The 25,945-nt window shown below is 40.4% G+C and overlaps 1 protein-coding gene across 4 annotated transcripts in view; it reads right to left on the bottom strand.

Moving 5' to 3' along the window:
- The window catches only part of CREB5 (cAMP responsive element binding protein 5), a 385,945-nt gene that overhangs the window by 82,857 nt on the left and 277,143 nt on the right, over positions 1–25,945 (bottom strand). For all 4 annotated transcript variants that reach the window (XM_036897402.2, XM_057504611.1, XM_057504612.1 and 1 more), the window contains 2 exons: positions 13,889–14,015; positions 8,938–9,048 (listed from right to left, as the gene is read on the bottom strand). In XM_036897402.2, the coding sequence (XP_036753297.2) occupies positions 8,938–9,048; positions 13,889–14,015 (238 nt within the window). The remainder of the gene's footprint in view (positions 1–8,937; positions 9,049–13,888; positions 14,016–25,945) is intronic.

Genomic DNA, 25,945 nt, shown 5'->3' with positions numbered 1-25,945 from the left:
TATTTTTTAAAGTACTAAAGTCTTGGGCCTGTGCCAAGGGGATTTCAATATGAAAGTACTGAATCAAAGCACCTTGATAAAAGGCCATCTCGCCTTGAGGTGGTGCCACACCACAGGCCCAGAATGTCTCATGCAGGGCTTGTTGGGAGATCTGTACTAGGCTGTGGCTGGCAGAGCCCCCAGGTACCGATGCAGGAATCTGGGAAGTTGTGAGAAGGGTTCTTACTTGCTCAAATATACCTCTCCCACCCACTTGTCATGTGTCCTGAAATTCTATCATCAGTGAAACAATCATCTGAGTTAATTCCTACCTTACTCCAGAAACTTAAAAAATAAAAAGCCTACAGTGTGCAATGACATATTAAGTCACAGTAACATCTCCATCTAAGTTAGTTTATCAGACTCACCTTCATTCTATCAACAAACACATAAAATGTGTAGGAGAGATGCCAGTCTGGGGACATGGAGCTGAATCAAACTGGCCTCTGTTCTCAAGGGGTTCACAGGCTGGCAGTGAGACAGGTACACAGACATGACACAAAATAAAGGTCTACAAGGAAGAGAAAAATTAGGTACAAATGCAGTCTACCCAAGCAGAAGGCATGGTTCCTTTCTAACTGAGGAAGGTGAGAAGACTTGACAGGAAAGGTGCATTTGAGCCAAGTCTTGAGAAAAAGGAGTTCGCAGAAGCCTAGAAAATAGGATAAGCTGGGCAAGGCAGCCGGAGAGAGCAAGAGCTCTCAGGAGGAGCTTTCAGAGTGACCACACAGTGCACAGCTGAGCGGAACAGAAGAGGCTGGAAGGGCCGCAGGACCAGACTGAGGCCGAGTGTACCCTGGCAACATGGGCACATTCCCTGTGGAGGCGCCAGAAGGGTGGCAGACGTTCCAGAAAAGGGTGCAAGTGAAGTAATTGCCGACTCTGGAATTCTACCCTAGCGTGCTCCTGCTCCGCCTCGCACTTACGTCCTGGCTGTCTATTGAAATCAGGTTACTGCCTTGCCTCCCTGGTTGCCCTTTCAGTCTTTAGAATCCAAGTCCACAGTTGGATGAAAATCTCGTCCTCTTTAAACCTCTTGTCCTCTTCTGTTCTGATGACTGCAAAAACCATTTTTAGAATAAAAATACTTGATATTTATATTTACTGTTTGTGACTTAACTATTCTGAAACCTAACAACTCATCTTATTCATATTAAGGCAAATCCAACAATCATATGGTATTGTTATAGTATAGCTAGCTTTTCAAACTAACAGGAGAAAAAAAGACAATTTTTAAAGAATTCCAACAGGGAAAATATATCCTTTGTGAGTTTTCCGCTTGCAAGATTGAATACTCCATTTTATTTTTTAAGAGAAAAAACCCCCCAAACTTTAGGAAAACTTTTTCTCCTTTATCTGCCCTAATGTCCCATCTTCCACCCACCTCAAGGCACTAGTTTGCTAACAGATCTTCTGTACCTCCCACATAAAAAAACCAAATCAAGGCAAAGCCATCATCCAAAGTGCAAAGTAAACTTTCATTATTAGTTGTGCTGGCAAAAATCTTGGAAAGTGTAAGCTACATAAATTCCAAGACCAAAATATATCTCTGCAAAGCAGAACTTCCCTATAATAAGATTTGTAAAATTTCCTTTTTTTTCCCTTGGCTATTCTGACACAAGCTGAATTTATTTGCACAATGTTCCAAAGCAGATGGGGACACACATACGTGAGCACACGTACACAAATACACGAAGAAGACGTGCCTGAGAAAGCTGTCTGAGAAGGGGTGTTCCGAAGTAGACCATGGGCCATGTCCTTGCCCAGACGCATCTGACTTCAGGCTTGGGAACATTAAACAAACACAAAAACAAGACCCGGCAATGCGCGTGCTGGGCTGGATGACAGAGGCAGCGAACAAATATTGGGATTGTATTTCACCTATTGCCATGGTTACCAGAACAGGGTGGATACTGGCAGAAAGAGAAAGAAAGAAAACCGGGAAGACAATGAGTCTTATGAGAATGTCTGAGTGTGTGGATGCAGAGCCACTGGTGAGGGCAGAGGGGGCAGAGCCAAGAGAAGAGGTTTGATGGAAGGTGGCATTTCAATTCTGCTTTGTTATGTGTGCACAGCGAGCTCAGTCACCACTCTACACCAGCACATGCAGATCTCTGAAAGCCCAAGCAAGATCCATCCAGCCCCAAAGAAAACAGCGATGAGACATGGGAAGTTTAGTTTTTACTTGGTGGCAGGGAAAATCGAAGCAGTTTATACTAGGTGCCAAAAAATGAAATACTCAGGGTGTATCCACACTCTGGATGATAAATGAGGGTAATTTAGCAGGCTCACGTCAAGACCCCAAGTCTCAGGAACAATTACAGAGAATTGGGCCCTTCCTTCTAGCAAGCTGACGGTTAGCTTCAATTCCCAGTTGACATAAAGGAAAAAGCTGATGGACCCTTTTCTGCCCAGGTACTTTGCCTCACTAAAAGAACTGTAGAATATGCTTCAGGGAGCAAGCTCCTTAGAAAGTTCACTACCACAGCAACTAGCAGATAAATGGCCTTTCCTGTTAATTGCTGGCTAGCAGGTGGAGAGTGAAGTTTTATAAACTTGAAAACCTGGATATGGATTCTAATTCCCTTTCATCTGTTAATTAGCTATATGACCTTGGACAAGTTATTAACTTGAACTTCAGGCCTTTGCTTCTCAAAGAAAAGGATTTTGCTAAAATAATTCCTGAGCTCCTTTCCTGATTTGGAATTTGGTGACTTATAGGCAATTGGTAATATCTCAAATGCTCATTTTCAAAAGAAATATAATCAAATGTATGGGGTTCAGATCAGCATATGGAATGTAAATTCTGTAGGAATTTATTCTGTTCTGTAGGAATATAAATAAATGGTGGCTAGCTCTTATCAAGGCTCTCATAACCTAATTGTTTACATTTTACCAAAAAGTGGCACAATATATTCTTAAACTTTCTACAGTTTAAATGGGCAAAGTGGAAATGGCATATGAAAGGGTATATTTTGAGTCAATAGAAAGGAGCTTGGGCTTCTATTAGCTCTTAGGGAAGAGTTGTTGCTTTTAGTTTTTAATAATACAGGCTAATTTCAAATTCAGCACTTGTCTTGGCCAGACAGAAATATGGATTAGCCTTCTCCACAGTGTTTAGCTGATGAGGACTGGAGAATCTAATAGGCACAAATAAATCACAGAGGCACTAGAAATTCTAATAGATTTTATTAATATAAACTATATAATAGGATGATCATCCCCATTGCTGATGAAACATTATGGTTTAGAACCAGGACTAAATGCCCAATGCCTGGGTTCAAATGCCAGCACCACATTTTACCATCTTGTAGGTTCTTCACAAGCCATCCAACCTTTCAGTTTAATCATTTGTAAAATGAGATTAAGAACAGCATCTCCCTTATCAGATTGTTTCAAGGATTAAATGAGATACTGTGTTGCTTAACATGGTTTCTGCCACACAGTCTTAATTAACATTAACACATACTATTTTCTACCATGATGTTTGAAGAAGGCAAAGGCCTTAAAAATGATATTCATCACACATATTAGTGAGACAATAGATTTTTGTTGCTGTTGTCATGGAATCTTATATAATTCCTACTCATCTGCACATTTGACAGTGGTTTTCCACCACAGTGAGGGAGGAAGAGTCTTAAAAAAGTATTCAGTCCATCATCGTGTTTTGATCACTGACTACAGGGACACATGGCTGCTGGCACGATTCAAACATTAGTGAGAGCTTCTTTAAAGTCAACATTATTTCCTGCCTCACCACAAAGCTTCTGAGAAGCAGCCTATTCATTCACTGCTTTTTTTTATGCCTGGACTTTTAGGAAGTGAAGCTGGGGATGATTAAAGCAAAGAGGCAAATCGAAGGGCTTCATTTCTCAAGAGTGCCAGAGAGATGTTACCTGGAGACTGTCTTTTCATGTGTATAAACTTTCCAGGCAACTCCACATGGAGCCAGGTTTCTCTGTGATTTATCTGTTGGACAGTGGGTGGCCAAGGGGCACTGTAGGCAAACAGTTATCCAGCTCGATAATTAGGGAGGGGAAAGGCAAACACAAACACACCCAGGTTGACATTCAAAACAAAGTGAAGATTTAACCACGGATTGCTCACTATACAACCCCAGTTCTTGTCTGCCAATCTGCCAGGAGGGAACCATGAGCCAAGAAAAGAAGTGCTGTTAGTAATTTATCAGTATAGCTGGTGGAAAAAGCACAATTCTGGGTAGAAAAATGAAGGCCTGAGTTTGGGTCCCAGCTTTGTGTTTAAATAATGGCTTGATCTCCCTAAGTCTTTATTGGGCTTTGGTGTCCTCACTTATAAAAATGAGGAAACTGGGCAAGATTTTCATTAAGTATCCTCCATCTCTAAAAGACCTCAACTCTTCCATCTTTTTGGTTTCTTTCATTCATTCATTAACACACACACACACACACACACACATTCAATCACTGCAAACCTAACTGTACATGACAGTCAACAGCAAAAATACAGCAAAACCAGTCTATCACAATGTAAGAAACAACATTTGGTGCTGATTCTCTCAATTCGTAGGAGGGCAATGCTATTCCAACTTTTATTTTTGAAGGAACAGACATACAGCTTTTCTCTCAAGGAAAAAAATATGACGGATGTTGTTTCTAGATATCTTTCAAAGAACTCAAATGTAGTCAGCTACTCTTTATAAGCTGATTACTTAGCTTAGTTTCATCTAGTATTACCTGTTCCTGCTCAACCCCACCCTTGTCCCTTACCCACTCCATCCCACCCCCATTCCCATTGCTAGGGTTTGGTTCCTTCCCATTATTTTAATTCAGTTCGATTTGAGTTGAGTCAATTCATGGGACCTTTCTCAGTACAAGGAGCTTACACAATGCAAGTATTATCTTCAAGTTGCCCCTAGTCAACATAGTTGGGGGACACACATGTAAAATAAGAAACATCAAGATAAAAATATGTTTGGATAAAGAGTAGTGAAGCTGAACCAGTCAGTGAGGCAACAGAGCTCTGGCTAAGCCAAGGGGAAAGTTCCATACTACCCACCACTCCTCTTTTCCAGGTTATCCAGAGGCCTAAACTATCCTTGCAATCCTTATCTCCCATTTGCATGAAAATATAAATTAATGCCAAAGAATTTGATGTAATATGCCAGAAGCGGTATGATATTTTTATCTGAAGGACCAATATTGTGATGAAAAAGATTTTTCATTGGAGTCTGAGTCATTAGCTTTTGCTAAGTGATGTGCTGTTGGGTGACGTTTTTAACCTCTTGGAGCCTCAGTTCTGCTGTAACGTGGTGACAAAGCCCCTGTAATGCTGCTTGGGGATGAAATAGGTCACAGCTGTACATACTGTCTCCCTAATAGCAATACTCCCTAGGTTTCACTAACTCTGCCCAAACTTAAGGTGAAATCTGGGCAGAGTGGCCACAGCCTGCCCCAAAGAGCTGTTTATATGCCATCTTTCATTTTGGTGGGCTTCAATATGGTAGTAGTCACCTCAGCATTAATGAAACACAAGACAGGTATATTGCTCCCCCAATTCCTTATTTAACCTCCAACTTACTGGTTTAAAAAAAAAAAACAGGAAAACCTCTTTCAAAGCTAGATAGAATTAATCTAATTCTCACAAATAAAAATGAACTCAAATCCACATAACTCTGAGGAGACCAAACCCACATCACTACAGAATTACTTGTACCCAGAAAAGCTGGAAATGTGCCCCAGTCTGGTTGGTATTTCCTCTCCCCACTCTGTCTCCTCCTTCCTCCCCTTTTCCATTTCTCTCTGTTCACACATTTTCCTTTTACTTTTCCCCTTGGAATGTCAAAAACGTCCACCAGGTATCCCATGAGTTTCCTTTCTAGCAGACTCCATTTTTGTGGAAGACACTCACTGATCCCAGGAATCTGGGAGGAAGAATTTGTTGTTTTGGGTAGTTAGAAAAATGGAAGGCTCTCATGGTTTGGAGTCTGTTCTGATCCCCAAAATTAAATCCAATATGCACGTGTCTCTTGTATAATTGTGAAGCCATATGTTTGTTGACTTAATTCTTCAGAAAAAGAATCCATAAAACTAAATTATAATCTGCCAGAATCACGATAAAGCCAGCTTGGCTATATGTGGCTACAATACATTGAAGTGCACTGCTTAATACTAATATACGTTAAATCAAAAGAGGAGCACATGTGCTCCTAGATTTAGTATGTCCCAGATTAATGTGCTCTAGAGCTTCTTGGGGACACCTGTTTTGCTCTCTCCCACGATAGAAATGACCAATTTGGGGCAAGGAAAATGGATGTATTCTATTGAGCAATCACTAGTCTGACAGCTCCCAACAAAGTTGTGCATTTAGAGCAATCCTGCCTTCAGCTTTTTGTCCTTCTCCAGGACCTCCAAGTTTCACCAGAGATTCAGGATGATGGCCTTTGTCAGTGGCCAATAGAGAGAGTGAAATGGACAGTGTGACACCACTGTCCCCAGGAGGACAGGTCTGCAGTTGTGGTGCGGGCAACACCCCCTGGCAGCACTCTGGTTTCTCTTGTGCTCTGAGAACACACCCTGCAGAGTGCATTCATCACAATGGCCCGTGTGTGACCTTTAGAAAAGTCCTTGAAAACAGTGAAAAAAGAGTCTTAGTTGAAATCTGGAATCCATTCCAGTCTTACACAGGAAGAAAATTAGGCATAGAACAACAAAGCCCATAGTTCAGAGAAACCTGGGGAGGCTCTGGCTGACATTAAAATCATGGAAGATTTTTTTTCTTCACTACTTTGTATTTCATAAAAGCTTTTCATCTGAGCAGCCCAAAGCTGCTAGAAAATACTATACAGTTGGTAGACGGCAATAACTGGTTTCTCCAGTGAATAAAACAAGCAAAATCAGAATAGAAATGCTGAGTGAACATTAAAAGTTACTTAACGCTCTCCTGAGCTCCTAAGTAAATGCTATCCTTCCAAAATGTAAGTGGCCAATGCTATCATTTTTCCCTCTGGATTAATGTATCGGCAATAACGGGGTAGGGGTGGGAGCTTGGGGCAGAGAGAATAGTTGTGCTCCCTAAACCCCAGCTCCACGGTAGAAATCATCAGCTCAGATATCATGGATCTGGACATACTCATTCACTAGAACATGAATCAGCAGAGTAGTCTGCTTGCTCAGTAAATTTAACTCCTCAAACATTTGTGGGGTAACCCTGTTTTATAAGTACAGACCAATTCCCTTTTAGCTCCAGTTATCAGCTAGAATATCATCAATCACTACTAATTTTCCATATCACATATTTTTATTTCATAATACAAATAATCATAAACCTGTACTCCCTTTGGAAGCATTTCACTTCTTTGCCAGCAAGAAGAGGGGTAGGACACTTCTGAGTCAAGTGGTGGCATAAAATACAGTGAAAATCAATTGGCAGGGAAATTTGGTTTGAAACTGTGTTTTAGAATTCACCTTAAGTTTGTCTGGGAGGCCCCTCAAAAGGGACACAGACCCTGAACCAAACAAGATGATTCATAAATAACCCAGCTGGGGGAGTAGCATCTGATGTTCAGACCCAGAACACTTATTCATACACAGGAATAACTTAATTTTGTTTTTTCTTAAGTACCTTCACAGTTCATTTTTATTTTCCTTTAAAAAAAAAAAAAGTAAAATGGCATTACTCTGGTCTCCAAAACAGATGCCAGTTTGAACTTTGCTCTGCCAGCAAGTATTTGGTTTGGCTCTGCAGGGCTTCAGTTGAAAAAATATTTGCCGATTCCAAAAAGATTTAACAAGCTTTGCTGAAGATGCCGGTGCCATTTGGCATGTCACAGGGACTGTGGCGCAGCAAAGAGAACTCTCTTGACCACAGATTTTATTTTCCCAAGGTAGCCAACACTGGGTGTTCAGTTGCTTCCTTGAGTCAAGAAGCTGCAAGACCAATGAGTGAAGTTTCCAAGAGAAAGTGACCAAAGCAGGCACCAGAAAAACTTGCTACCATTGAAAACGATGGCTGATTTTCAAAACTGTCATGAAGTCCTCACACCAGCCAGTCCTGAACACTGGCAGTCAGGTAAACAAATAAATCTCAAGCTTCTAGCAAAAGCTCTCCCTCTCCAAAATCAGATACTAAAAACTCTGCTGCAGTATATTTTGTTGTCAACTGATACCTTACTAATTGTGGTGTCAGAGTTTAACTATACGAAGGCTGAACAACCTGCTTCAAGTAAGGCCATGAAATATAACCAGCAAATTGATTGTACATTGTGCAGATGGATGTGCATTGCTTCTATTAATATTTAGTAGAATATAAATGCATGAATCTATCACTATGATTGGAAATACTGACTTTACTGTATGTGATCTGATATGTAAAAGTCACTGAAAGTTGTCACCTGAAATCATGTATTTCAGTAAGAGTTGCCATTACCCTGCAAGAAGACAAGGCTCTAATCTGACAATTATAACAAAAATGAAAAACACTTCCATAACAGTATGTGCTTAAAACTACCATTGTTTGAATGGATATGGGGACAAGAAGAGTGGCATTGAAACTGACCAAAGGAAAAAGGGAAACTCTGGATTGTTTCTGTTAATAACATATTATGAGCAAATACACCCACACATGTACCTCACCTCAACTTCTATGGATCTCCCCAAACTTCCAAATTACATGAACAATTACATAAACCCTTACATTAAGGCCACCTACTGACTGAGCCAATGCTATTTCATGATCCTCTGATGGCAAGGTTCATTAACCATGCATCCTTCAAGAGAGCCAAGCTCTGCACTGCCCTTCCACAGATCTATTCACCAAAACAAAGCCATCTACCTGACTTTAGTGAAATTTGGAAGTAATAGAAGAAATCAAAAGAAAAAGTCACAAAATAATAAGAAGATGACTATGACTGATATTTACCATTTTGGCTTCTGAATGCATTGGCTGGACCTGGGGAGAAGCACAGGGATTGCTGAGATTTGGACCTTGCATTCCCAGGAGGTTGGAGGTCACTGACATTTGTCTCTCCATCTAAGAGAAAGGAAAGCAACAGAATCAGAAGTCGGAGAAAGGCAGTTGAGGTCATAGACAAAGCTACATTTCACTTTCAAATGGATCGTTTAGAATTTCTTTGAATAACTCCAGAGAAAGTTGTGGTTTGGGGATGAGTATGCAATGCACTCCTGAGCCTTGAACTCCAGCACATCAGAGGATCACCCAAAGGTGCACCTTCTGTGGAAGATGCCCCATGCCGGACAGAACTATGTTGTGATGGTAGGTTATTTCCAAACTGAGGCATGGAGTATTTTCACCTTTGCAAACACTCAAATTACCACTAATCATATTTATTTGTTATAACTGTAAAGAATAACATTTGCATAGAAAAATGCCAGAAAGCTATACAATATACCAAATGGTTATCTCAGGTGGTTTTTTTCCCCTCATTAAATTTTACACAGAAACAGGAATCATGTCGGTAGTAAGAAAAAATAAAAGTAATGCTGTCAAATATGGTGGGTCTTCCTGTCACTCTTACAGGCAAACACAATCAAAATGATCCCGCCTATCCTGTACTGCTCCAGTGTTTGAGCTGCCGCCCTGGCTGCACATCTCCTCTTCCCTGTTAACCTAGTCCTGACTCTCCACAGCAGCAGCTCTCAGCCGCACAGCAGGGCCAGGCCTCCGGGTAGGTGGTGAAAGCAGCTGAAGATATTGCATGACACATGATCAACTGCTCCCACACTGTCCTGCTGGCCTGCCACCGTGGCTACAATTAACATCTTTCAAGTACCTGCACGGAGTTCTGGCATTTTTGCTCCGGGGCATCCCTGCTCAAAAATAAATACAGCAAAATCTCCATTTCAGTCTGGGAAGGGTGTGTCTGATTGATATCTTCTGTTTAGTAGAAAATTAGGAATTTTCAAAGAACTAGAATAAAGCAAGTACACTTAATACTAAAATCACACAGAAAATAATTAGACTTTCCTCAGGGGGAAAACAGATTATTCAATGCAAAAGTTTTTCCATTTGCCAAAGGATGGAAATGAAAACAATAGTCAGAAATCTTCAGGAACCAAGTTTCTACTCAAAGTTAGCTTTGGTAGTATTGGAAAAAAACAGCATTCCTTATCACTGGATCCCTTCAAAGAGCAGAGGACAGAAACCTCACAGGCAAGACCTGAGAGTGAAGTTTGAAGTTAATCACCCTTCCATTGTCAATTGCTGCACCACCCCCAGGCGCGGGGGCACAATGCTGATGTCAGCGTGCAGGTTAGCAAAGGGGCTCCCTAAAGGCCTTCTCATGAATGACTGGCGGGCACTCCTTGTCATAGCAAAGCACTGTCAGCTTTCCCTTCACCCGAATTATTATCGGTTACCTCGCCATGTTATGCATGTGTGAAACTGCTCCAAAAGGAGCTACTTAAGGAAGGAGAATTTTCTAAAGGTTCTAAAGCACACCAGCAGAACCTTCTGAGGCCTTACCAATTTAGTAAAATAAAATGTTCCTTCCTATATACCCACTAACTCTCCAAGCATCCTAAGTACTCTAATTTTTTTTTAATAATTGTTTTGATCCTGGTAAAATATACACAGTGTAAAATTTACTATGTTATCCATTTCTGAATATACAGTTCAGTGCCATTAAGTACATTCATGTACTTAATTGTTAAGTCATGAATACGACTCTAGAAAATGATTATCACATGCAATTCTCGGTTCCAGAGGCTGGGGGAGAGAAGAGTTGCAATACCATTTGACCATTTGTTCTAACAGGTGACCTCCTGGAGGGAAATCAAGTTCAGTTGAGTTTTTGCTTTCAGTCTTCTGAAGGAAGATCACTGAGAAGTACAAATGATTATCCCAAGGTTTCCAAACTACAAGCCATCATGCACTACAAGGAAGTGAGAACAGCCTGCCTGCCGCCTCAGGATTCAAGTCAGCCAATCTTCTCATTTTTTGGAAAAGTTAGTCTGTGACTATTTCTACACCATGACTCACAAATTAAACAAAACGTTGAAAACAGGCTGATTTCTCTATCTTAAAAAATTGCATTTTTCCATCTTAGTGATTATACGGACTCAGCAAGAGGCTCTTCAAAGCAACTGTTTGGTGCTTTGTACTAATAAGACTTTGCACTATGAATGCGGCTTTGTAGAGTTGCCTAGAATGAAGAGGTCAGAAAATGGAAGTGGTTTTGCTGAATACTAAGCAGCATCATTCAGCCCTGAAGGTGAAACATCCAGGTAACAGAGTCCACCTTTTTCAGAGATGCTTCTTTTCCCTTGAAACAAATTGGAAAATGGGACCTAAAATGTCTGCAGTTCCCTGGGATTTTGTAATTATAAATGGTTGTTCACATTCCCAAATTATTTAAGCATTTGACTTTAAAGATAGGAAATTACAACTCAATGAAGTCCTTGAAGGCAACACCTGCCTTGCTCTTCACCACATGCCCAGCACTGAGCACAGCATTTGGTCCACAGAAGGTGCTTAACAAAAGTCTGTGAAATGAGTGAATGAGCGAGTGAACAAATGCATTACTATGATTCAGACTGCTGTGAAATGGGTGGGTTGGCAGCACGCAGTACAAACCAGTTAAGAATCTCACTGACAGCTACAGACATAATCTCATTTTTTATACTAAGGGAATCATGGGTTCCCAGGACAGGAACTCTACTGGCAAAACATGCTTAAAGTGCCAAAGTTATAGCACAGGTGCTGGTGGTTTGATGATGAGAAGGAAAAGGCCTGGATTTCTGGGGCCTATAACTCTTTGGATATCCTTTTTAGAGATTTTACATTAATTTTCACTACTGATAGCAGTGTCATGCTAGACAAGGGTGTCTCAGCCTCAATGCTACTGACATTTTAGGGCAAATAACTCTGTGTGGTGGAGGCCACTCTGTGCAGGCTATCCAGCAGCACCCCTGGCCGACACTCGCAGATCCAGCAGTGCCCCTCCCCCAGGTGTGATGACCAACAGCGCCTCCAGAGACAGCACAAGATTACCCCCAGTGGAGAGTCACTACTCTCGACGGAGGCTACTGTCACAGCAGTTGTACTCGTCACTGACATGGGTTTGGGAGCTCCTGTGGGGTGGTGTTCCTCACTTCTTGTTACACTGGCTCTTGACCATTAGATCTGATCCTTTGCTTCTATTCTGAAGCATCAACAGGAGGTCAAGTCTACAAAGGGGTGATGTGGTGTAAACAAGTGCCAGGCATGACTTCACTGGGCCTTTTCAGCCCAAGGGTCCACCTTTGTCTCTGGGAATGGTACACAGTTTAGTCAAATGGGAAGAAAGGTCAATGTAGTGGTGTTTTTCTGGACAATGCATAGAATTTCTGAAAGGAAACTAATTTTTGACAAGTGGGATTAAGAGCCTAATTGAAGACCGCTTGTGGTGGGTGTCTTCATGCAACTAGTAGGGTTGAATAAAACCTGGGACAATGGCATTAATGGTGCTATCTTCCTTCATCTAAAGATGTTGAAGATGAGCAGCAGAGGAATCAGTCGGTCTGTCCTTCTGGTCCCACTTTTTAATGACTGTTTTCAGCCTGGACTATGCAAAATTTGCAGCGAGCAGGTCCATTTCTCTAAGCATGGGCCACCAATTCTCTATCCCTGCCTCCAGTTAGGTAAGTGAGCAAATTGCTGGACCTGTGATAATTTGAGCTGCTCAGCATGAGTTGAGATGTGGGCTCCAGTTATAACTCTCCATTCACAAGCTGTGTGACGTCAAACAGCTCCATTCAACTTCCTACTCCTCAGTTTTAACTCTGTGAAATGAGTACATTAATAAAGATTGCTCTCACATGCCCACAGGATTGCTACAAGAGCAAATGTAGACAATTCCTTAAGATGTGAAAATGCTCTGCTCTGCCAGGCATTGCTGACACTGTTGTTTTCCAAAGCACAATGCCAGGGAGGATGAAGAAGTACAGGGAGTTGATCCTATGAAAAGAAAGCCAGGTTTTCTCTGGAAGAGTCTGTACTTCTGTTTTACATTAATCTGTAGTTTTCAGAGGATGGTAGTAAAATACAATGCTTATGAGTGTAGGCTCAGGAGGCAGACTATCCAGATTTAAATCCTTTCTCCATTACCTACTGGCTCTGTGACCTTAGTCAAGTACTCTGCCCCTTGTGCCTCTTTTCTCATCTGTAAAATGGGGGTAATAACAGTGGCTCCCTCATAGGCTCTTGTAAATGTGAAAGGAAAGAATGTATATATCATGCAGTGGTTAAGAGGGTGGGCTCTGGAGCCAGAATTCCTGTGTTCAAAATTCAGCTGCTCTGTTTCTCAGTCAAGCAACTTACTTGTCTTACTTTCCTCATTCAAAAAATGGGGACAGTAAGAGTACCTGCCTCATAAGATTGTTTCCTGTATTGATGAAGTGCTTACAGTGACTAAGTACATGGTAAGCTCCAAATAAATGCTTCTAGCATGATTAATAGAACATGATATGCACAAATACATGTTAACAGCTATCATGTGTTATTGTTATTATTATTACTCTGAGTCCTGGCTAGGCCATTCACTGACAATTTAAGGACACTATGTATATAGAGCAAGCTATAGACTTTGGAGTAGTCAAACAACACTGTGCCCCTGAACACACTGCATTCCCTGGGTGTGCCGAGTTCACTTGTCACCAGCAGGAAGATGGAACGAGGCCTCACTAGGGAAGCACTAAAGGATGGAAAAGCCAGCAAGACTCCTAGGGATGGACAACTGGACACTCTAAGCAAACTGACACACAGCTCAACTCTCTACCCGGAAGTAGCCATTGTCTTTTGAGTTAGCTTAGATCTCAGTTTACCCTTTACTCTTTCAAAAGGGCGAGGCTCAGCGGCAATGAGGTGAACTTACTGGCATCAAGACGGCGGAAGATCCTGGCATTGTAGGGTTGGGTAGGGTCCCAGGCATGGAGGCTGGCATGGGCTGTCTCTGTCTGTTGTGGAGATGTAGCAGAGAAGATAGAGAGCCTGGGACAGGCCTGGGAACAGAGGATAAAAGCAAACATTATTCCTGATGCCTTGAGCAGGGGGTTCACTCCCAGTCTCCCTGTGTCCCGAGCCAGCAGGAGCAACACCATTACATGAGCAGCAGCTCCCATCCTCCGATGGGAGCATGTAATTGAGGATATTAGGGAAATAATAACAAATAAAACACAAGCCTGGCTTCCTATGCTGCTTCCTAGTTAATACATCAAATTCCACTTCATTTCCTGACTGTGTTATCTAACTGATGTTCAATAGACCACAAGCTGGGTGAATCTCATATATCCCCAATATCTGAGGAAAGGCACTTGGGAGTGAAATCCTGTGTTTACCGGAAAGTCTCTGCCCTCTGGAGGATCTCAGAACCAGAGCTCTGTGTACATTTGTTTCATCCACCCCTCTGCCAGGAAGCCCTCACGGCTTTGCTCTGGATGCACTTTCAGCATCCGGGTTTGCAAAGCCAACTTCATTCATGAATTCCCAACAGAAATGTATTTTGACTTTTTCATAGTTCTCTACTGTGAATGGAAGAAAAATAAACCCAGGACACAAACCAAAGTAGCCAGATTGAGGTTCATGGCACTGCAGCCAACTGTTCTCAGGCAGGTCCACAGCCCAGCCCCCAATGACCAATTCCTCATTTCACAATAACTTGAGGTGTTAGGCTGTTTGACAGAAACTGATTTTGACCTGACCTGCAGGACTTGGGTAAGCATTCCTCAGGGGAGTACATAGTTTGAGCTTTTACTTCAATTTGCCAGAAAAAATTTTAAGGGCCTCAAATTGATTTAATGAGCCAGGGAATGTGGGACTGAGGGAAAAGGGAATTATTTGTTTATTAAAAATGGCAAATAAGTGACCTCTTCAGCTAAATTCCCAATCTTCTGATGTTTTTGCTCTGGGGAGCTATATAAATGTCAAGCCATTAAATTAAAGGCTTAACAAACAAATAAAACAAAACAAACAAACAAACATCCTTCAGGACCTCTGTGTCTTCCATGTTCAATCATCTTATCCTGAACATCAGGACAGAAACTAGTGCTTCCAGAATTAATGCGTTTTCTAAGAAAAAAAAAAAGATTCCCTCATGCTAAGTGCTGGGTAATGGTTGCAGAGATGTTCTCTATAAGCTGTCTCCTTCTTGTGCTTCAGGGAAGGACAGCCCATCCAGACCCCCATGGGAATAGCACAAGAGGTCTCTTCTTAGGAGCTCATTTGCCTCTGTGGGTGACTCAGGAAGAAATGGGAGATTGAAATGGGGGAAGGAATGCTAACAGGTTCTTCCTTCGAACTGCTATTATAGTTCCAAAAAAAAGATTACATTTTCCACTCTTTTTGGCTGACAGCTCCTTTGGAAATATAGCTATCACAGTCACACACATCACTGAAGGATTAGTCAAAAATTAGTCAATATTTTTATGTTTAGGAAGTTGTATATATGAAAATATAAAAGAATATGAAACCTTACACAGAGATTATGTAAACGTACACAAATTACACCCAGTTTTATTAATAGAATCTATGTATGAGAAGTTACAGATAGGCTAATGTAAGTTGCTTATTAACAATGAAATGGGTGTTTTCAGAAAAGCAAATGAAGTACAAGAGTACTTCTTGTCATGTGCCCTGTGAACCTCTGGAGTATGGATTAACAATAAGGATTAGTAGGGCCTCTGAAAGCCTTCAGCTTTCACAGTTCTAAGTAACTGTTAGTATTGCCCCAAAATTCTATAGTAGGTTGTAACTTCACTCGGTCTTAAAGTCTATCTCATTCAGAGGTGGATAGCTTGAGTCAGAAAGTATAAAATGTGGCTCAGTCAATAGACAATGTTTGTTTTATATTCACCAGTCTTAATGTTTTGTTGGGGACCTTTGCTAAAAAGAAAATAGCTGTATATCAAAGCATACATATTTAATAATGATCAGTTCCTCTAAGTACAAAATTAATAATATGAATTGTCTAGTTTTATAATAAGAAAGATTCACTGAGAGCATCCCTACAGATAGCTAACCAGCCCTTCATACATTCATTCACTCATCTACAGATACCCAGATAGAGGACAGAAAGAAGTTCATATACCCATCTATACATACAGACAGACTTCTTATTTCCCTGGTCACTAGCAGCAATGCTTTGAGTATAGACAGGGACAAGCAAAAAACTGTTACAGGAAAGGCAACAAACAACATTTTATTATGTTGATTTGCAATATCATCCTCACGAACAAAAGGCAACATATTATCATCATTTTACATTTTGTTTCCAACATGATGTACTAATAATAATCTTGATGACCAGTTTTTATTGACAGGTTCTTTTAAAAAAGAAATTAATTAAACAATTCTAATGTGAATGGAGAGGCAAAAGTAATTAAATTTGAAACGAATTCTCATTCTTCACAAAACTATGGAAAACTCCCACAGTTGAATAGAGTAATTGGGGACTAGTATGTTTCATTTAAATCAATGTTCTTATTAGGTCAGTTATTTCCACACCATGCGCAGATCTACTAGGTTTAAAAATATCAAGTATTTTCTCATTAATTAAGAAAGGCCTTTAGGGTACAGGGTTCCTTTGGGATTATAATAACTACCTAATGGTAACAATCAGACCAATTAACAATACATACTTGGTGGGGAAATGGTGATTTGCGAACCCTGTATGTTTGTATTCTGAATACTTTTGAATCACTGTTTTACACAGATTCTATAAATAATTTACCCAAACCCACCTACAAAACCAATGAAGTTTTCTAGGCTTCTTTCTTGGGCTTTGAAAACTACAAAAAAAGAAAGAAAAAAAAAATCTATGCCTATCCATCACTGGATATACAAAGGACTAGACTGGGGTACTTACATAGCCTGGCCCAAGAAATAATCACTTGTCCAGAATATTCAGATCATGGAAGCAAGAGTGTTACCAGAATAATTACATTAATTGTCTAGTTCCCTCTGTGTATAAAGGAATAATTATTGAATATATTGCACTTCCATAAAACTTTTTATATTGCACTTATCCACTGTTTTATGTTTTTCAAAACATTTCCACTTTCATGTGATGAGAAACAATGTAATGTGGTTTGTAGGTCATATTATTCCCATTTTACTAAGGAGTAAGCTAAATTAAGAAACATTTAAATTTGCCCAGGGTCATGTGGGTCATGAAAAGAAACAGGATTTATACTCAGCTTGCAACATAGGGCTTCCCCCATCACACCTTGATGGCTCCCATAACTAAGTTACTATTGATTTTTTATACTAAAATAAATTCATGGTCCATTTCCTTTGATATTCACACTGCTCCCTGGACTTTCCAATGAAGTAGTAAAATTCTGAAATACTGCTAACATGAGAAGTCACTCATCCATGTGAAATTATGTTTTCTTCCTTTAAAAAGGAAAAAAAAAAACTTCCCAAACAGCACATCAGTTAGACTCTGAAAATAAGATGGCAAATTGCAGTAAAGTCGTGAAAACAAAGACCCAACAGTCTTTCTCCAGTGCAGGCTTGTTGCCATGAGCTAATAATTCCAGACTTTGAGCAAGCCGAGCCTCCTTTTTAATAACCATATGCCTCTAGGTAAAGTATTTCTACTAAAAATTATTGAGGCATGGAACAAGGTAAGATGTGTGAGCTCATGTTGGATTGTTCAATTACTAAACTGAGTCCCATAGCATTAAGAGTTTTCCAACTTGACAGATTATTCCTCTTTATACACTTGTATAAACATACTGCTTACAGCTAAAATCTATGTAAGCTTTTCTTTCAATTAAAATGTCAAGGATGACAGACTGTGTTTTCACTGTCCTTAACAGAATGATAGGTAGGTACCACAGCAAGCGATTTCATGTCCTCATTTCCCACTCCCCAAGGATGTTTTCCAGTCTAGGGTTGTCTGAAAAGTAAGAGCTGAGTCTGCTGATCTTCCTTGCCGCTGGACAAGCCCAACTATCTTTAAGAAGCTAAGGGCCAGTGGTGGGTGTTTGGAAGGTCTCAGGAGGGTCACTGCAGACTGCTCTTCCTTCCCAGATCTTCAAAAGATCCACAGTGCTTCAGAATTGTCTATCAGACTCTAAGGACAGACAGATCTGCCAGGTATGTAGTGAGACAGGGAAGAAGCAAACAATGACAAAAAATAAGTTAGGGAATTGGAAGATCAGCATTCGAATTGAAACCAGACCACAGACATCTAAGGAATCTTGAGCAGATTAAAAAATAACAATAAAAGAGCTTGGTGAGGAGAGAGGAACAGAGTAAGAAAAGCTTCAAAGCAATACAATGGAAAGAAGAATGGGCAGGGAGCAGGAGATCCAGACGTCATTGCTCTTAGAGTTTCTGACTCTGGGGAAGAAACTAACTTTAGGGTTCTTCATTTCATCATCTATTCAATGAACGGTTCACCATCTGGAAATCCCTTGGACTTCTAAACTTTAGATTCTGGGACTTGAAATGAAAATGAGATGTTCTTAATCTAGATGGAACTATATGTTCCATTAATAAGAGTATTCTTCACTGCTCACTGATGTACCCATAGTGATTAACCCAGCACCCGGCACACAGTAGGTGGTCAATGTCTGTATTAAATAAAACTGAGCCCGTACAGCTTTAGATCTTAATGTTAAGACTACGTATGAAATATGAATTAGCCCCAAACAGAAAGTACCCACAAAAAATGAAAGAAGTTGCTAAAAACAAGACTTGATAATATACTACTTCTTTCTCATTTGACTGTAACATAATTTCACACACAGACTAGAGAGAATATTACCTACTATCCTTGTATTTGCTTATGAAAAGAAATGTATGCTTCCTCTGACCTTCTTAAATGAAGTGTTGTGGCCTAACTTGGCAAATTAGTTTCTGCCTGGGGTGGAGAGACTGAAGAGAATTTTGCCTTTGTATCTATATCCTATTCTTCTCCTAAGTGGACTTTTAAAATTCTTGTTTTTGTAAAAAAAAGAACGAAGTGTCAGAATAATCATGTAGAATGTGAAATGGAAAGACAACATAATTAATTTCTTCCATAGATAGTAATTATATTGTAAAATGGGGTGGTGGAGAACATGGACTCAGAAGATGGTCTGTCAAGGACTTGGCCTTTCTGTACTTCAGTTTCCTCAACTATAAAAGGGGATGACAGAGACAATTACCTCATGGCATTAAATGAATTACCATATATTAAATATATTGAATATGCTCATTAGTTGTTTTTGTCATTATTATTTTTTTTCTGAAACTCTGATCAAACCACAGATTAATCACTAAACTACAATCAACCCGTGGTTTAAGGCTGGGATCTTAAAGAGTGCCAATCACTGGCTTTAATTAATATAAAAATGCCTAAAACCAACTGCATATATAAGATATTTCTTTAAAAACCCATCAATTTTAGATGCCCAAACCTTTCTATGGTGGTGAATAGACTCTTCTCACCACAATTTCACAGGACTTCAACATGACTTCACGTTATTTCTCAGAAAGGACCCTTGAAAATATTTCCTCAAAATGGAACCAAACTAGTTCCCTAGGGATCAATTCTTAGCATCTTGTTTTCCCTGAAAACAATGACAAAAATCCAACAGAAGTAATAATTAGGAAAACAAGAAAGCTCTCTGACCCATATTTGAAAAGACATCACATTCCCTGACATCTTTTCCTGAATGAGCTCATGCTCAACACCAAGTCCCACTGCCAAGCCTGTGAAGTGGGATGGCAAATACACTCTCCTTTAAACAAATGGGGAACTTCAGACAAAGCAATAGAAATATTTAGCCTGAGAAAAGGCACCAAAATATCAGAGTTCAATGAAAATATTTATTTTCCTTTTCAAAGTTTTCTCAGGTTCAAGGGAGGCCCTCTGGTAAAGATCTGGAGTTCCTCTGCAAGAATTACGCCCCTGCTTCTCCTTTGAGAACAGATGTCTGGGTGTCCAGGGATTGAATCCTGCCTTTGCATCTAGTCCATCCTCTGCCTCACCGCAGTCCACATCCAGTCCCAACAGCTAGTAAAACAGCCAATGCAAGAGTTCCAGCTCCTTAGAGACATGCTAAGCCCATCCCCTTGTGCTAGAACTCACATGGCTCCAAGGCCTTGCACCATCTGGCCTCTCGCTGCTTCCCCGGCTCCTGGCCCTGGGCTCCACACATGTGTCATAGGGACTTTCTTCCAGCTTCACGGAAGCACCACCTTTCTTCTTGACGCAGAGCCTTGAACATAAGTAACCCCAGTCACCTTCTCTGGGCAACCACACCAGGTTAGCGCCTTTTCCAGGGTGCAGTCAGGGCTCTGCACTCTTCCCTAGGCATATTTATCACCATTTATTCAATTAATCGATCAATCAAAAATCAAATTAAGCACCTAATACATGTCAGCCTCCCATACACTCTCATGTGAGAGTAGAAAACTGGTTTGGTATGTTAGGTCATTTGCATAATAATTTATTTACATATATCCAGTTGGTGACAATATGACGATAAACAAAATTGATGTATTTCATTGTCTCTTGGAGTTTACCATCTCTGCTTTATATTTATAATTCTTCAATGATTTTGAGTGATTTTTTAAAAATGTCTCTGCTCCCAACTAGACAACAAACTTCATAAAAAAGAGACTGTGTCTGCTTTACCACTGCAGATACTTCTGCAACTTAAGTGCATGGCACTTAGTAGGCATTAAAAACATTTCTTCAATTAGTGAAAACAGATATCAAGGATCTCTTTGACTAGCAAAAGGCATTGCAAAAACAGTGTTCAAGAAATTATCTTTGCTAACTAAAGAGAAAACTTAATTGATTTACAAGTCGGAAGTGAAACTTCAATTTACATTAACGGCCTAATATAACCCATTTCTGTTCTTGAAAAGCATAAATGGTTACCCCCCAAGGTAATCTGTACTTTTTATCAGTGCCCCTTAGATTAAACTTGAGCTTTCAGATGAGTTCTAGACCCATTTGTTTTTGCATCAATTAAATTAATTTCCATTTGAAATTCTATTCTAGGCATTTCATAAGGAAAGGCCAAGAATAATTCAGGAATGCTCATCTGTCTCCAACCCATGTAATGTTTTAAAAATCGGATGCCTGCCCTGCAATAAGGGTTGCACTTTCTAACGTTCAGAGCTCTGGGCTCGAAAGTACCAGTGACACCCATGCCATGGTCAACTACACATCTCACTTCTGCTTTGCACTGACTGACAGATAAGACTTACTGACAAGAACACTTTTGGAATCATTATCACCAAGGGGATCAGAAATCAAATTTACCATGGAAGATAAACTTGGGAATCCTTTTTTTATGAATTTTACACTACTGCCACCATTATTTTATAGAAGTAGTACCTGATATCTTGGAAATGTAACTTCTTTTTCTTTAAATGAAAGCCTGGCTACAGGAAAGCCAACGGTCATAGTAGAATGTAATACAGCCAATGTAGCTGCATCCTGCTGGAGTCTTTGCTGGGTTTTACAGCACATATGTTGCATCTACTCAGGCAGAGGAGATGTCTACTAGTGCTTTCAAGTGTTCTAAAAGTGAAAGCGGTCATAGAAGGGGAGATGTGAATTTATGGACATTCTGTTAAGACTTTAAAATCAATCTTTTTTCTTCTTGTTCTTTAATGACTGATTTCTGCATCATTAATCTCAATTAGTCATACAGTCAGTCTGATTCACTAAAGTTAACCAAAAACAAGGTTAGTTTAGTCTCTAATGTATTATTGTTGGGAAAAAAATCCATTTTCAAAATCTGATATTTTTTCCTCGTAAAGAGAGAAAGCCTCTTAAAAAAGGCCCCTTTTAAAAGGCCCTAAATGCCTGAATGGTTTGGCTTTGGCCATGGGTCAGACTTAAAGACACGAAGAGATGGCTTTTCAGTTAGCCAATAACTTCTCAGATGCATCAATTATTCATAAAGTTACACTTAGAAAAGGGAAGTAAATGCAGATCAAAAGACATAAAATAAAGATGAATTTGAATGCAGGCTCAAGTAAATGATATATATCTGGCTGGCTGGGGGAAAAATTCTTTATAGAGACATATCTGTCTCTAAGTAAAATTTCTTTCTGCTTGTGAGTTGTTAATAAGCTTCCTTCTTGCTTCATAAGGACAAATAAGTAGCCCTCTGATTTTGAGCCTTGTCATTTACATGTGATTGCTGCTTGTATTCATTCACCATAAATGAATAATTCATGAAAACATTCACTAACACACTTGCCTGGATATTCTGGGGAGTGAGAGCGCTCCCAGAGTTTACAGAACCATCCCCCACCTCCACCCACATGGAACTCTTGTAGCAATTGTTTCAGTTTCTTCTGCACTCTCAGCTTTTCAGTTATCATATTTTAATGAGTAATTTGTGGTGGAATTCACACCCAGCACCAATGTTTCAAATACACAGCTTAATTTTGCAGCTGAAGAACAAAAGCTCCACCGCAAAAGACTTCAGTGAAAACAGAGGAGCTCTTGAAAAGATCATCTGGGCACCTGGTACTGATCCTTTTTGAAAGGCTCCCCCCTAAGTCCCCCTCACTAACGCCTTTATCTAACCTCTTCTTGAGTCTCAAGATAGGGTCTCTTAGGCAGTTTTCATATACATCTGCTGGGAGGTCAAATTTATGACACTCTCCACCCACCCAGCCACTTGCCAAGATTCTTTCAGCTCCTTAGGAGGAGGCGCTAGAAATTAGCATCTCCACAGATACACTGGCAGGAGAGGGGATGTGATGCTGAAGGAGGGGGTAAGGGCAACTGAGAGACATGCGCAGACTATGCGACCTTCTAAAAACCCAATTTCTCAAGTTCTGTTCTTAGTGATAAAGGAACAGTAGCACTAAGAGGATAACTTGTTCACCAAGGAAACACAGACAAGAAAAGGGCACCACCTAAGGCTGAGCAAACCCCTCACTAGGTTACATCCTAACAGACAGCTGCAAATGCTAAACCATGGCTGTCATCAAATACCCCCAAATCAGAGGATCGGTGTGAAATCCTGAAGAAATCCTTGTCAGGCAAGGGCCAAACATGGTACAAGGGGAGGGAGGAGCCAAAGGTATGGAGAACTTGCAGAAGGTTCCAAAAAGGGACAGAAAAATACTGAAAGGACAGAAGGGAAGACCTACATGGCGAAGTAAGAGGAACAAGACTGGGAGATGACGAGAATGAGCTTCAAGTTCCCAAATTATTACATTCAGAGAATGGTGACCAGCTACCTTCAAAGCTAACTGAAGGAGAATAACAACAATAATAAAACAGCGGTGCATGGGATTTAAGTGAGAAGAAAGAATATCTCCCAAGAATGAATAATGTAAAACAAGTAAATGGCTTACTTAGGCTTTGGAATTTCCTCTTATTAGGCTCTTAAAAAATAGATTTGTCCCCATCTGGCATGGTTTCTAGGGAGGAGGAGGAGGAACTGGCAGACCTCTCACAGCCCTAAATTAGGTCTATTATTTTCACTTATTCCAGCCGGAGTGGCTGACAGAAATGATAGAGATAATGCTGGCTGCCATCATTAACCAGTAAATTGAATAAAGCAGCCTTGTGTGGCTGACAAGGCATAGGCTTGGGCTGCCTGCTGGCTCTGCCACAGACCATGAGTGTGTGATCTGCACAAGTCATTTAACTTCTCTGTTTCTCACTGGCAAAAACAGAACTATAATACCCACTTTTTAAGTATGGCATGAGGATGATCTGATAATCATATACGAGATAATATTTTGTGTGCGCTTGGCCCTCAGAAGGCGATCAATGTATGTTCTCTTCAAGACATAACTAATCCATTTTAGAAAGTAAAATTATTGCTAGGATCATTTTAAAATACAAGGTAAAACTATATTGTTCTAAATTTCAGGGTGAAGTAGTTTGGGAAAAAGACCCAGAAACATCCAGCCTCTAAGGGCTCTGAGTGTCTTCTTCATTACTGTGAGCGCTGGTGTATCCTGGCATATTCTCTTCTCTGGGAAACCTGCTCTGATTTCTCCCAGCCAAGCCGGTCCCTGCTATGTACCAGTCTCTTCCCTAGACTGGAGAGAGAGTATCACAGACCATGGAGCTTGGCACACAGTAGGAGCCTTGCAGAGGTTTGTTGTGTGACTCAATAAGGTTATCTCACTGTACATGGTCTCTCATTTCCTGGCAGCTGTGCCCCCATGACACATCGATGACAGGTCTTTTTCTCAGGGTCATGATAACTGAAATACTACCCCGAAGGGACAGTCAACTATCATTGACTTGAATGGGGGAGCCTGGGGGAGGGGTGGAGTTTCAAGGAAGCTTGTGTGTCCTCCTTTTGCAATCTCCTTTGAGCTACCTTTCAAGTTCTCCCACTTTGCAGTAGCATTTACCAAGAGCTGAATTGATATTATCTGAAACACTTAATAAAATAATAGCAATAAAGTTATAATAATGATACTTGGTATTTACTTTGCACTTTGCATCCAAGCATCTCAAAGGGCTTTTCAACTAGGCTTTGCTATTTTTAAAGCTACTCATGGGCTGGTCATCCAAGCAAAGCCAATGAGTACAACTTCCTTGGAGACTGCATTGATTCTGTCATTAGGTTCTGAGATTGATGTTGTGGCCATATTATATGCAAAAAAACAGTCACTACATGCAAACACCCACAAACATCTACATGCTTTATTTAACATCACCCACAAAAGTGATACAAAGACTTTTGTTCCCAAACACACTTTTGTCTACATTAGTGGAGTCAAACCTTGGAACATAGGTTTGCACTTTGATAGATGTTTTAGCATATTTCCTTCAACCCCCTTCTTAGTGTGTTTATAAGTACAATTGGGGCTTCTGCATCTGTTCTTCAAAGGCACGAAGTTTAAAGGGCCTTATATTTCCTTTAAGTTCATTCTGAAGGAAATTTTGTTTAGGCTTAAATGATTAGTTAAAAGCCACATGGGGGTTTATACATAAAGTATCTCATCTAAGGCACTTTGCCCTTTCCTGGTGGCCTTGCATTTTGCCAAAGACTTGCTCAGTTCCCGTAGTATTCCCCAGACAGTCCTTTTCTACTTCCAAACAAATGCAGTATTTGGGGTTTCAAGTTTAAAACATAATCTGGTATCATTTTCAGATGTCTTCCTACAGTTTAATAAACATCTTCCCCAAAGGGACTTGGGATTTAATTTTAATTTGTGGTAGGGTTATGTCACAGTAAATGTCAATTTTAGCTATCAACAGTAAGTTCCTTCTAGAAATAGAAATGGAGAGTGACAGTACATTTAAAGGACATGCACCACATTACACTTATTCACAGGAGTTGAGTGTTCCCAAGAAATCCCTTCCCTGATCTGTGACAACAGCTTGGTTTCTCCTCAAGCCCCTGAAAATCAGTTCCTCACTAGAACAGAATGTGTCATTCTGAAGGCCTTGAAAAGAGATGGGAAAGTAACTGAGCCTTCAAGTGTGGCTTCAAATCTGAATATCCCACCAGCGTGTCACTGCCTCAGTCCCTGGTCTGCCTGGTGCTCCTGGGCCATGTCCTTGAGACCACTGGGTTTCCACTTCTTCATACATAAAATAAAGTGACTGTTCCTGTTGTCTTCAAGGACCTTTTCAACTTTAAAGTTGCATGAATAGATGTGATCAAGTGTGGGCAGCCTGACTTATGGAGAGGACCAGAAGTATTTATTTCGGGAAAGCAGCACATGACTTGTGAGTGGGTTTCCCTCAAAGCTGGGGGCAATGGGGTAATTTGCGTCTGGGCTCTCTTGGACACTCCCTTTGCTTGAATAAAAAGGCAGGCTCCAAAGATCCCTACATTTAGCAAAGTAGGGCAGGAACCAGGAGTCCTGAGGGGAGGGGAGAGGGGTAGTTTCTTCTCACATATGAACAATGATCCTTTTAATTTGCACAATATAAAGGTTTCCGTTTTTTGTGTGCTAGATTAGTTATTTATTATTAACCAGAATGATA

The sequence above is a fragment of the Manis pentadactyla genome, chromosome 7 (assembly GCF_030020395.1).
Source record: "Manis pentadactyla isolate mManPen7 chromosome 7, mManPen7.hap1, whole genome shotgun sequence".
Classification (NCBI taxonomy): Eukaryota; Metazoa; Chordata; class Mammalia; order Pholidota; family Manidae; genus Manis; species Manis pentadactyla.
Note: the sequence above shows the minus strand (reverse complement) of the source record. Positions and strands in the feature narration are given on the sequence as shown.